Below are 13406 nucleotides of genomic sequence, written 5' to 3'. Positions count from 1 at the left end.
ATTGCAGGGTACAATATCAATGTGCAAAAGTAAATCTGATGATACTATATATCTTCACTTTCTCCTTCTCATTTCACTATCAACTATACACTAGAAATGTATGCCTTCTCATATTCAGAAATTCTCTTAACTTTAGCTGATGAAATAAATTCCCATGGTTATACGTACACAGTTAAAGAAACCCATGCTCAGAACAGATGTGTTGAACACTCCACTCCTAAGTTGTTATAGATAACCGATTGTTAATGGGTCTTAGAGAATGAAAAGGAGCAATACTCTCTGGCTATACAATAACTACACTAGAGTTTTTTAGTATCCAGTACTTAACTAGGTAGACTCCAGCGGTCAAACTTACAGTCTTCTATAGGGTACATAATATTCCTAAATACAAGAGTAAATTGTATACTGCAGCTAGTATTTTTGAGATAACATGTCAATTTGGAATGCCATGGAAACAGGTTTCTTGACCTCCTCAGGTACCTCCATAAAATCTGGACAACAAATATACGAATTACTTATGCTTTTGCGCTACCCAAAGAAGTTGCTCTCTTTAAAAAGAAAGTCACAGTTAAAAAAAAAAAGACACTGTCAAAGCTACTGCAACTAGCTGAACACATGCTAAACACTCTCCTTAGCCCAAAAGTCCTTTTGCAGAAACTTGCGTAAAACAGGTATCAACCCACTCCAGTATTCTTGTCTGGGAAATCCCATGGACAGAAGAGCCAGGCGGGCTATAGTCCATGGAGTTGCAGAATCAGACACAACTAAGCAACTAAAACTTTCTTCTTATAAAACAGAAAAAAAAAATCATGGTGAGGTTCAAGGATTTCATTCATAAACATAAAATTTTTGCCTCTAATTTTAAAAATCATACAGAGAATAACTGGACTGTAAAACCTTAAGTATAAAATTTGGCAAAGCCAAAAGAGCCTCCTGGTCCCACCAGTTAAAGCCTAGGATGGACACCTACCAGATTCTTCCATAAGACAACTCATTATAGTAAGGGCAAATTGGTCATGAGAGAACACAGCAGGGGAAAAGAGAGTTAAGAGAGTTCTTGGACAGCAGAGGACATGTCTATCTAAGAAAAGTCTTAAAGAAGAATAAGACTAGAAGACTACTCACCTACTCTGCAAGATTAATTGTAAAGCTATTTTTTAAAGAAAAAAATATATACGTAGAATTAACACAGATAAATAGACCAATGGAATAGAATACCGAGACCGGAAACCAATACACATACAAGATTTGGTAATGTAAGTGAGGAGGCACTGCAAAGTCAATGGGCAATGGACAGACTGTTTAAGAAATAATATTGTGAAAACTGGCTACCAATATGGGGTAGGATTTCTACCTAACACTCACAAAATTGCGTTTCAGGTAAATTAGGTATATGTTGAAATTCGTAACTTTTAGAACAAAATATGTAATATATACATATATATTTTTAAATCTGAGGGAAGGAACCAGTTTTTAAAAACGAACACAGAAAAGCCTCAGTCATAAAGGAAAAGAATGATCAATCTGACTAAATTTAACAGGAAAATTCTGTATAATTACAGACAGCCAAAGACCATGTTAATGTCAAGCCACCTGCCAGAAGAATCCCTGTCCATACCATGTGCAATCTGCAGGGAAAACAGGCATATAGATAATATATTCACAAATAAAGACCAATAAATATATGGAATAAAGCGAAGATTCATGGTAGCCAGGGAAATACAAATGAAAACAAAGAGCTACTATCTCACAGCTCCGACTGGAAAACTTGAAAAGTGATAAGACTAAGTGTTTTGGTGATGACGTGGGAACACCAGAATCCTCTTGTATCACCATTGAGAGCACAAACTTACATGCCACTCTGGAGAGCAATCTGTCAACATGTAAGAGTCAGACACAACTTAGCGACTGAACAACAACAAAGTCACAGAGCACATATCTAAAATCAGAATATCTGTTACCTGAAATCCCATTTGGGGGCGTGTGTTCAGAATACCTAGCACATTTCATCTGCGTAAGAAAATATTATCAAGAGTGTACACTGGCGGCGCTGTTCAAAACGGCAAAGAGTAACAACTGAAATGACCATTAGTGAGGGAAACGGTAAGCAAACTGGTATAATGATACCAAACAGCAGTAATGTTGAACGGAAAGGGGAACTTACAAAAGAACACATCACAAAATTTTGAAAAACTGCTGTATTATTTATGGACACAAACATGTGGTAAAATATAAAATCTTAAGCAGGAAGGAGTCATACCAACTTCAGGAGGGTGGGCGAGCTCCAGCGAGGGAAGGAGGAGATGGTCTCAGGGAAGAGTACAAAAGAGTAACACTTTATTTCTTTAAAAATCAGAAGCAAATGTGGCAAAATAGTTTATGAAGAGTACAAGGGCATTTATATTATTATTATTGTTATGTATATTTGAAATATTTTGCAATTAAAAAGAATTTTAATGGGCACATATGGTATAACAATCAAATAATTTTTCACACCATACAAACTCAAGTAATGACATTGCTTTAAGCCACAGAAACTTATATACATACATTACAGCATGTGATAAATAAGAGTTAAAAATAAATTCTAAAATTTGCAATTTACATCAGGGCTTTAAATTAACAATTCTGCTAATAGGCTCTGAATCTCATGCAATTTTAAAATGTCCTTAATGCTAGAATTTTTAGGGATGCTCTCGAGTTGTCAAAGCTATATAAACAAATTTAATTATAATGTGATATTCTGAATTTCAGTTTTATTTTGGAAAGCTTCATCTTTAGTGTATAAACAATAACAAGCTTTACATTTGTATTTACAAGTCTCAAAGAAATGTGCCAAGAGTCCTAAGTATGACGAGTAGGCATTTCACTTAATTATACTGTTTCACAGGAGAACCTGATGCCCTGAAGAATAATGTGGAAAAACAAAGCTCCATTATTCCCTTTTCTTTTCTACTTGGGGTCTGGGTCAGAAGCAAGATGTACCACTACTGGAAAAGTTATAAACAAAGCCTTACTATAAAACAATTTTAAAGGAAAAGTGTGTAATTTTCACAAAGGAGTAACACAATCTTTTGGGTTTACTATGTCAGAGAGAGACATAGGAAAAAGAGAGACTATTTTAAGAAAGGGGTTAAGAAGAGGTAGTAGAATTTTGCTATCTGTATTCCTTGAGCCTAAGGCTATAAGATAATAAATACTACAGAGAAAATTTTAGGAGACAGATAAAACTGGGCAGGACACTGCATCTACAATACAACTCAAGATCTTTAACTCACACGGAATTCTTCAGTCTCCACTACAATGCTCTGACCACATTCATACTATTTCAATAATAACCATTTTACCCAGTAGATAGTAAGCAGTAATTTTATTTAACACGAGTTGCTTTTTGCCAATTAAACATTTGCAACAGAGATGATTAGCTGAGTCTTCATGTTACCTTGCTATGAGATAGGCTAATTATTTCCCATGTGATGGAAGACTGCAAAAAATTTATTCCAAGTTCCAAACTTTCACACTTTTATATTTTGGGCACAGTTTTTAAGGGCAGTAATGCTGTAGCAGACCTCACGTCTTCACCTACCCCATTTCAGCCTGTTATATTGAATTATACTTAGTATTAAAATGTCTAACTCGCACTTATGAAGGCTAGAAAAAATTAGCTCCCCTCAACTCTCTCTAATTTAGTGTAATTCTGACCAGTAAGAATAGCAAAATTTGCTTACAAAATTTAAAGCCTCCTACAATGTTTTTATATTTTTTGCTTTTTCCACCATTCTTAAGTTTCAGAAATAGCTCACTATTTCTTTGCTCTTGACAGAGAATAGAAACCACTCTGCTTCATGAATGAAATAAGGTGACTTCTGTTTCTCTCAAATTCTCACCCTCCGGAGACTCACTGCAACTGAGTAATAAATTCACTGACACGTCTGCAATCCAAATTTCACTAGCACAAGGAAATTCTCTTACAGTAAAAAGGTCAGTGTTCTGAATTTAATTTTCTGAATTTCAAAACCCTTAATAAATGGAGGCACCTTAAAGTTCAGTTTATACTCTTTTACATAGGCTTTCAGAGCATGCTTTAAATAGCTTAAGATAAGCTATATTAATAGCTTATGTCATTTTATCATTAAAATAATCTACAAATATCAGAATACTAATTAATTTTTTTGTTGTAACTAATAAATAAGTCTCAAAATATCTGTGGATGTAAATCAACCCTCTCAATTCATTTACCTCACTCGGACTGTTCTAAACATAGATAAACTAACTGAATAAGTTTATCAATATAATATACTTGTGCAATGCTTTCACTAATTCCAACTCTGTACTTTAGGGTTTTTCCATATTTATTGTACAAAGCGATTAAACTATTAATATAAATATTTTTCTCTCCAATATGTAATATTTTTATGTAAAAGAAAAGGTTTCCAAACATTTACAAAGCAATCTAAAGATAAGTAAACCTGATTTTAGGATCATTACATGAACCAAAATAATTTTCCAGAGAAGGCCCTATTTGAAAGTAATGCTCAGTGGCCTCCTCACATTAGCACTTCAAGATGAATCCAAATCCACTGCCTTTGCTTGAATTTCTTCAGGGATCAATTCCAATGAGGGGAAAAAAAAAATCTCAGAAAAAGGTCTCGCGACAGAGTGGACAAGTGGATTTGTTGCTGGATGTAAACCATTTGTACTGAAAAAGAAAAGTCTAAGTGTTAAAAACTTTTTACACTGCCATTTTACATATATGTCTAAAGTAACAATTTTTAATATAAAATTTACTTTATTAATTATACAAAATGGAAATTAAAGCAAACATTTCTTATCAAACTAGCCAAGTTGAAAAGACAATATTATCTTTAAAAAAAAAAAAAAAAGATCCTTTATTGAACAATGATGCTCAGCTTTGCATATTCCATTTAAATAGTGGTAGGTTTTACATAAATCATCTTCCTTTAATCCTTTCAACAACCTTTAGAAAAGTATTATTATCTCCATTTTACAGATGAGAAAACTGGAACTCAGGTCAGCAAGTTGGTGCTTTGCAGACTAAAGTAACTTTAAAATGATTAAAGTAAGAAAAGGGAGACTACTGAAGTGTTTGTTCTTTGCATCCATCTCCAAATCAACACGGTTCAGTGCTCCTTCCAGAGGCCAGTGGTTCTCCGCACTCAGGCTCACGCTCACAAACACGGAGGTGTATAAAGAAACCTGCTGTGACGGGACTGAGCATAGTGAGACTTTCTTTATGATGTCTGAAAAGGGCAAAAAGCTCTGATGCCAGATGGCTCTCAGTTCCAATTTGTTCAGTCTCCTTTATGGTATACATCTTACAAAGCCATCCATTTTTTAAGTGCCAAGGGCTATTTTAGAAACTTCCATTTATTAAAGTGCTTTGATGCCACCAGTCTCAGTAAATTACTAATTTTCTTTTACAGATTTTGAAAAATCATTTTTAATATTTCTCCCATTAACCACAATTAAGAGTTGAACATCCACAGTTTTCCAATATTAATATATGTATGATATAAATAAGCTAGTTTCTCTTTAGACTTACCAAACAAGCTGAATGGAACTTTTTTTTGCACGTTCTACAGGCTTTTTTGGGAAGAGAATAGTTGAAACCGTGAATGACTGAGAAACAAATCATGCAATCTTCAACACCCTCAAAACGTTTGTCTACATTATTTTTCCATAATGCTAAGCCTTCCATAATACTTCCATTCTGTTAACAAGGAAAAAAAAAAACCAATAAAGTTAATACACCCTTTAAATCACCAATATCATCTTTATTCAATTTCACAAATTTTAAAATTGTATTATAATCTGGAGAGAAGAGAATCTGCTTGGCTATATTCACAATTCTAAGTTTTATGAATACTGGTTTTCAAAATGACCTCCCACGTTTTAGGAACCAGGTACGTTTCTTCATTAAGTGTCGACTTGAAAGAAAGGCTTCTGACCCAGTTTTCAATTTTTATAGTCTTAGCTTGTTATTTGATGAAACTTTTTATATAATTAAGTTGTTTGGATCAGTTCTCCTAACTTTCAATTAAAAATGATGACATTAACTATCTCACCTACTCAAATGCTGATTTGTTCCAGCTCTATAATACTAGTGAACAGACTTGTTTTAAAATACTTCTCCTCTACTGTAGAATGCCTGAGAAGCATCACCAGGTGCAAACAAAACTAGAGAAGACTTAAGAATTTGTTTAAAATGCAAAAAGGTCTTTGAAAGTACTGGGATTTCTCTAACCACAGGAGGAGAGGCGAAACGTTAAAGTAAAAGTAGCTCAGAAGACATTCAGCTGTCCCAAGACTTACAAAAAGATTCCCTCTCAAACTTTAATACCAGGTATTGTTCTATAACATCTACAGGGTCAATGAAGAAGAGTTGATTCTTTTCAAACACAAGGGAAAAATGCTATAGAGCATTTTTAATTTTAAAAAATTAAAATAAGCTTGGCAGGGTCAAATCATTTAGACATATATCTGTTTCAGTTTCTGTTTAGTCACTCAGTCGTGTCTGACTCTGTGAAACTGTGGACTGGAGCACGCCAGGCTTCCCTGTCCATCACCAACTCCTGGAGCTTGCGCAAACTCATGTCCATCGAGTCGGTGATGCCATCCAACCATCTCATCCTCTGTCATACCCTTCTCCTCCTGCCCTCAATCCTTCCCAGCATCAGGGTCTTTTCAAATGAGTTGGTTCTTCACATCAGGTGGCCAAAGGATTGAAGAGTCAGCTTCAGCATCAGTCCTTCCAATGAATATTCAGGACTGATTTCCTTTAGGATGGACTGTTTGGATCTCCTTGCAGTCCAAGGGACTCAAGAGTCTTCTCCAGGACCACAGTTCAAAAGCATCAACTCTTCAGTTCTCAACCGTTAGTTTTGGTCCAACTCTCACATCCTTAGTGACTACTGGAAAAACCGTAGCTTTGACTATATGGACCTTTGTCAGAATCAACAAAATACAGTAGCCATTTCTACTGAAGCAGAAGAGAGAAAGTTTCACTGCCGTTTCACACAGTAAAGCAGCGACTTCTCTCTAGTTCAGAAAGCCTAACAAGCATGTACATGGTCACTTACTTGATGGGTGAGGTAAGTGCTTAGCTGAAGCATCCAGTTTCGCCACTGCTGCACAGCCACTCCAACTCTTTTCCCACTCTCCACTGTTATTGAGCCCAGTGGATAATTTGAAGGCAGCTGTATTATAAGTTCAATCACTATATCCTCAATGCTGTAAGTGGCCATGACTTCTCGAGTAGTAGCTCGAGCTTTAACCTGCAACATATGAAAGGTAATTTTTTTTTGGCCAATTTTCTTTTCCTCTCTTTTATTCAAAAACCATCTTGACAGGTTGACAGATAGCAGCCAGTCCTCATTCAAACAAAACACGGGTAAACATATTTACTTATCTAATGTGAGATATTTAAGAAATAGGTTCAAATATCTGACGTGTCTTATAGCGATGTTATGACAAAGATGTTTTTAAAAGAAATGCACTGAAAAAGTATGTTTTGATTATATTAGGCTTGTCATATTGTAGTTTTTGAATAGAAGAGTATAGAATGGGTTATTAGTAATTATCCCTTCTCTTCCAAAGTCAGTGTATCAAATATCACTTCTATTTAGATGTCTTTCAAGTTTTCCCTCGGAGAAGGCAATGGCACCCCACTCCAGTACTCTTGCCTGGAAAATCCCATGGGTGGAGGAGCCTGGAAGGCTGCAGTCCATGGGGTTGCGAACAGTCAGACACGACTGAGCAACCTCACTTTCACTTTTCACTTTCATGCATTGGAGAAGGAAATGGCAACCCACTCCAGTGTTCTTGCCTGGAGAATCCCAGGGATGGGGGAGCCTGGTAGGCTGCCGTCTATGGGGTTGCACAGAGTTGGACACGACTGAAGTGACTTAGCAGCAGCAGCAGCAGCAGCAGCCAAGTCTTTCCCTACCACAGAATTCCCCTGAGCTTTAGAACCAATCATCAACTGCCAGAATATTTATACCTGATCTTGATTTTCTTACTAGGATTGCAAACTCAATAGAGAATACAAATCACCATCCTTTAAAAATTTATTCTTCTGACTTTCATATTCTATGCTAAAAAGTGTAGCATCATCTTAAATTTCTCTTTCAGATATTAATTAGCTGTAAGTTTGCTTAAATCACCACAGAATTTCTCACATCCCTCCCCTTTTAAGGACTAGTCTCACTGATACTGTTTCCCACAGGCCCTCCTCATAATGTCTACACATTATGAGCCTCCCTAACTGCTCACATGAACCCACGGCCCATGCCAACAGCCCATGCTAAGACTTCAGTCACAGCAATTTCACTGCTTTAACTGTGACACCATCACTGCCTCAGAAGAAAAAATTTAGTGGCTACGCAGTACTAAATATTTTAGACTGTTAGTTGATGCCTTTTCCAGTATGGACTCAATTCATCACAGAAGCAGTCTGTTCTCTATTTACCTTCATGAAAACTACTCTATATGAATACTGGGCTACTCATTATTTCTTAAGCAATCACAGAAATTACTAATAGATTCTCATCTTCAAACTTTTTGCTTGTGCCGTGCTGTTTTCTCTATATTAAATGCTGTAACCCATAGGAGCATCCTGCCGATCTCAAAATAAACTGCCCCCATCAAGTCTTACGCAGGCCCCTAAGCCGGATGACCTTTTCCCACCCTAACTGCAGAACACTCTTCCTCTTAATGTGCCACTTTCCAGTTTCCAATGCAAAGAAACATTACCAGTATCACCCCTCTTTCCTTTATCGGACTGCATATTATTACACAACAGGAATGTGACCCTCTGAACTGTCTATTTTGCAGGTGACTGCACAAAGCACCTGGCATCTATACGTATTCTGATATATATTTTGAATTAACTAATGAACGTTCAAAAACTATTTAGCATAGGTAAATGAAATTATAACATCACTTCAATCGATGCATTAATTTGAGATCTGATGTCCAAGAATCAGAAAATAAAGCAGACAATTTCTGTAATTTCTGAACCAAGAGCTACAATTGTGATCATACTCACTACAATGGATAGGCATAATCAACACTGAGACAACTTTTCTAGAAAAAAATTCAAGATAATACTAACCGTCATGCCATTAAACAGCTGTGTACTTGTTTGTACAGAAGATATTTCTTGAAACGAAAGAACACTGCTGACATACTTGCTGGTAAATCTATCTACGATATTGAAAACACGCTTCTCACTACTGTTCCACCACAGCCTAACCATGGCTGGCAAGTCTTTTAATGTCATGTGATAGACTGAACAAGCCAAGTGTGGAATATGGTAGGGAAGAGCTGAGGTATCTGAGGAAAAAACAAATTCTTAGTTAGTAACATGTATCTCTTACACAGAACAGACTAATATGAGTACTTTCCTTGGAAGATCACTTTCAGTTCTTAACACTAGCGCTAGAGCTCATAAAACAAATATACCAAGGAAACCAGAACTCTGTAGAATATTAGCTTTTTCTCCCACATTCGAAATGAACAATTAGAATGGTAGAAAGAAGATCCTGAAGGATACTGAAAAATCTGCCCCCAAATAGCACTATTTTGCAGCAAAGATCACAAATAAAATGAAGCACACACACTTCCAAGAGGAAAAATTAAAGATTCTTTTTCTTATGAAAGTGAACTCGCTCAGTCATGTCCAACTCTTTGGGACCACATGCACTGCAGCCTATCAGGCTCTTCCATCCATGGGATCCAGGCAAGAGTACTGGAGTGGGTTGCCATTCCCTTCTCCAGGGGATCTTCCCAACCCAGAGATTGAACCCGGGTCTCCTGCGTTGCAGGCAGACGCTTTACCGTCTGAACTACCAGGGAAGCCCCAAATTATGAAAAAAATATTGGTGGCCTTTACTTTCCCCAGAGTTCACTGATGTGTTATACAGAAGTTCTAGAGTCCTACTGTACTACTCACAAGACAAAGTTCCAACCTCAGATCTCCAAGGCATTTAAAACAATTCCTATTCTTAGGATATCCTTTTTAACACTGAGGCATAGCTAGATGCATGCATTTCTACCCCTTCAGCTAAAATGTGAGCTCCCGGAGTGAAAAAATAATAAATTTTACTCATCTTCGTTTCCCCAACAGAAGACGATCCACAGGCCTACAAAACATTATTGTCTACAGAGTAAAAGATAATAGTAATCAAGAAACTGAGCTCCAAAAATGAATTAAATTCCTAAAAACTTTAACCGTAAGATCTAATTATTTATTCTATGTAGAGAAATAGGGAAAATCTGGCACTTCAACAATGTTATACAGGGGAACCACGTTTGGGGTTACTCTCCACGTCCTCATGGTAGAGAGTCATACAACCTGACTTGAGCCTCGTCCCCAGGAAGAAATACACACACACATCATACTGACCTCTAATACCCAACTGGAGCTCCTCTGTAAAGAAAGTTCGAGGGTCCTTATTGGAGAGCTCAACAGTTGTCTCTGCAAAGGCTGGATTTTCTGGCATAAGCCTGAACAGGTGATAAAGCAATTTATTCAAACTTTTTGTTTTTCGAAGGTACATTGAATACAGAGCTCGAAGCTGGTGGAAATGAGAGAATTTTTATTAGTAAACCCAATTAAATAGGACATTCAGCAAACCTGGAACGAATTAAAGTATAAAGTGCAAGCTTCCCTGGGGGTGGCCCAGTGGCTGAGACTCCATCCTCCCTATGCAGGGGGCCCAGGTGCAGTCCCTGCTCGGGGAAACTAGATCCCACATGCTGCAACTAAGGTCCAGCACAGCCAAATAAATGAATAAATATTCTAAAATATATATATATTACCTATATATACAGTACAATGTATATATATGTGTGTGTGTGTATATACATATATAGTACAAGAACACGATGAAAAAATGCATTTATCTGAATACTGAGAATGACATGGAAGAGTCCTACAAAATACATCACACAGTGTTACTTTCCAGTCGAGTTGTCTGATGACACTGCTTCCCCTTCTCATATACTAGCAGAAGTTCTCACTGCCCCTTTGTTATCAGACATATGCCTCTAACATCTTTCCCAAACTGTCTCCTATTGGTAAGTTCACCGCCACTTGGGAGTCTGAGCTGAGAGAAATCTATCTGCCCCTGCCCACAGACGCCTCACTCATTCTCCTCCCAAATCTTCCACACCACAGTCTCTCATCTTTCAAAATTCTGCTCAAAACGAATCCCACTGCTATGGCTGCCCTCACCCTACACCAAACATTCCAGCATCCCTTTATGACAGCACAATCTGGCAGCTCAAAACGTCCTGGAGTTGTTTTACAAATCAAGAAATTTCACATAATAATATGGCTTTTTTTTTCTGATTTTTTTCTTAAAAATAGGAAAAATCTGGTACCACGGGGTATACTACAGGTATCTACATGAGACATGTGCTTTAGAAACTCATTCCTCAATGATGTAGTTTTCATTTGTTCACATTTACCTTGCAGTTCTTTGGTATTTGTACCTGTTTTAAAATTCCTTTTTCCACTATGCCATATTGTCTCCTCAGAGTACACAGACACCGTTTTCTGGACACAATGAATGCTCAGATACAAAGATCAAGCCACAGGATCTGGCATTTGGGATTCTTAAAAAATCAACCAAAAGACCTTTACCGTGAAGAAATCTGGAGGACACTACCTTTACCAAGTAACCAAACTTAACATCACCAAGTAAGAGGACACACGATATTTTGTGCTCCTAAGGTGACAGCGAGAACACAGCACCACCATGCAGCAAATCCTCTTGCTGAAAAATAACCAGAATGTAACTAGGAGGAAACTACACACAAACCCCAACTGGAAGACAGTTTACAAAATAACTGACTTGGTGAATGACAAGTAAGAAAAGGAGAGGAATTATAAGCTAAAGAAATATGATAGACAAATACAAACATAATCCTTGACTGAATCCTCAATAGAAAAGGAAATAAAACTATAAAGGACATTACTGGGAAAACTGGGAAATTGTTATCTTTTTAGGGGGCAAATTTTAAATACTAATAGTATTATTGCATCAAAATTAGAGTATAATATCTATATTACATTTATGATGAAACATGTTCTTATCTTAGGAGTTTAGGTGTATGTACATGGGTGCTTGGTTGTGCCTGACTCTTTGTGACCCCATGGACTGTAGCTGGCCAGGCTCCTCTGTCCATGGGATTTCCCAGGCAAGAATACTGGAATGGACTGCCATTTCCTACTCCACTAGATATTCCTGACCCACAGATCAAACCGAGTCTCTTGTGTCTCCTGTGTTGGTAGGCAGATTCTTTACCACTGCACCATCTGGGAAGGCCATTTCTAGGACATAAATGTTTAAGTACTTTTAGCAAAGCATCATGATGTCTGCTGCCTACCATCTCTGCAAATCTGAATATTTTTCAAAATAAAAAGTTGGAAGGAAAGTAGAATTTTTTAAAAAAATTTATTGCATATATCAATGGGTTTTTAAAAAACACATGTTTACTAGCCAGCAGTCCCACTCATAGTATACAACACAAGAGAAATTAAAATAAACGAACACACAAAAACTAAGGCATAAACCTTCACAGCAGCTTTATTCACAATCGGCAAAAAGTGGAAATAACCTAAACGCCCACTGGATGACTGGATAAGCAAAATGTGTTATAGTCATACAATGAACTATGTTTTGGACATAAAAAATGATGCCATACTAACACACGCTGCATTATGAACGAACCTTGAAACCATTGTGCTATAAGAAATAAGTCAGACACAAAAGGCCATATATGTGAAAAGTCCACAGTAGGCAAATCACAGAGACAGAAAATAGGCCAGTGGTTGCAGTGGCCAGGGGGTTTGAAAGGAAAAGGGACAGCAGGTGGGTAAGGGTGTCTTTTTTTGGGGGGGCGGGGGGGGTTGGGAGGAGGGCTGGGTGTTGATGTGTGTGGATATTGAAAATGTTCTAAAATTAGATGGTAGTGATGGTGTACAATTCTGTAAATACACTAGAAACACCAAACTGCACTCTTTATCATTTTTTTTTTGGGCCACACTGGGATCTGAAGTTCCCCGACCAGGTATCAAACTTGCGCCTCCTGCAGCAGAGGCGCCTCCTTAGCCACTGGACCACCAGAGGAGCCCCCAAAGCTGCATCCTTTAAATAAGCAATTTTCTTTTTGATGATATGTTTAATACATCTCAGCAAAACTATAAGACACAGACACACAGACACACAAACACACACGTTTCCAATTCAATTTAATTCACTAATTCTTTTGAGACGAATGTTAAAACCAACCCAGATTAAGGACCAAAAATTTATTTAAAAAACGGTCTGGTTTAGGATTCTCCTAATTACTGTTATTTACTGAGTTATGATGGTTTA

At 37.1% G+C, this 13406-nt stretch overlaps 1 protein-coding gene across 1 annotated transcript in view; it reads right to left on the bottom strand.

The window, feature by feature from the left end:
* Positions 2324–13406, bottom strand: part of LTN1 (listerin E3 ubiquitin protein ligase 1) — a 57353-nt gene continuing 46270 nt past the window's right edge. Inside the window, exons 26-30 of the mRNA XM_005674720.3 lie at positions 10427–10598; positions 9134–9354; positions 7101–7295; positions 5564–5731; positions 2324–4699 (exon numbers count right to left, since the gene is read on the bottom strand). Of these exons, the coding sequence (XP_005674777.2) occupies positions 4637–4699; positions 5564–5731; positions 7101–7295; positions 9134–9354; positions 10427–10598 (819 nt within the window). The 3' untranslated portion in view covers positions 2324–4636. The remainder of the gene's footprint in view (positions 4700–5563; positions 5732–7100; positions 7296–9133; positions 9355–10426; positions 10599–13406) is intronic.

Source organism: Capra hircus, chromosome 1 (assembly GCF_001704415.2).
Source record: "Capra hircus breed San Clemente chromosome 1, ASM170441v1, whole genome shotgun sequence".
NCBI classification, from domain to species: domain Eukaryota; kingdom Metazoa; phylum Chordata; class Mammalia; order Artiodactyla; family Bovidae; genus Capra; species Capra hircus.
The sequence above is the reverse complement of the archived record's forward strand: the minus strand, read 5'-3'. Positions and strand labels throughout refer to the sequence as shown.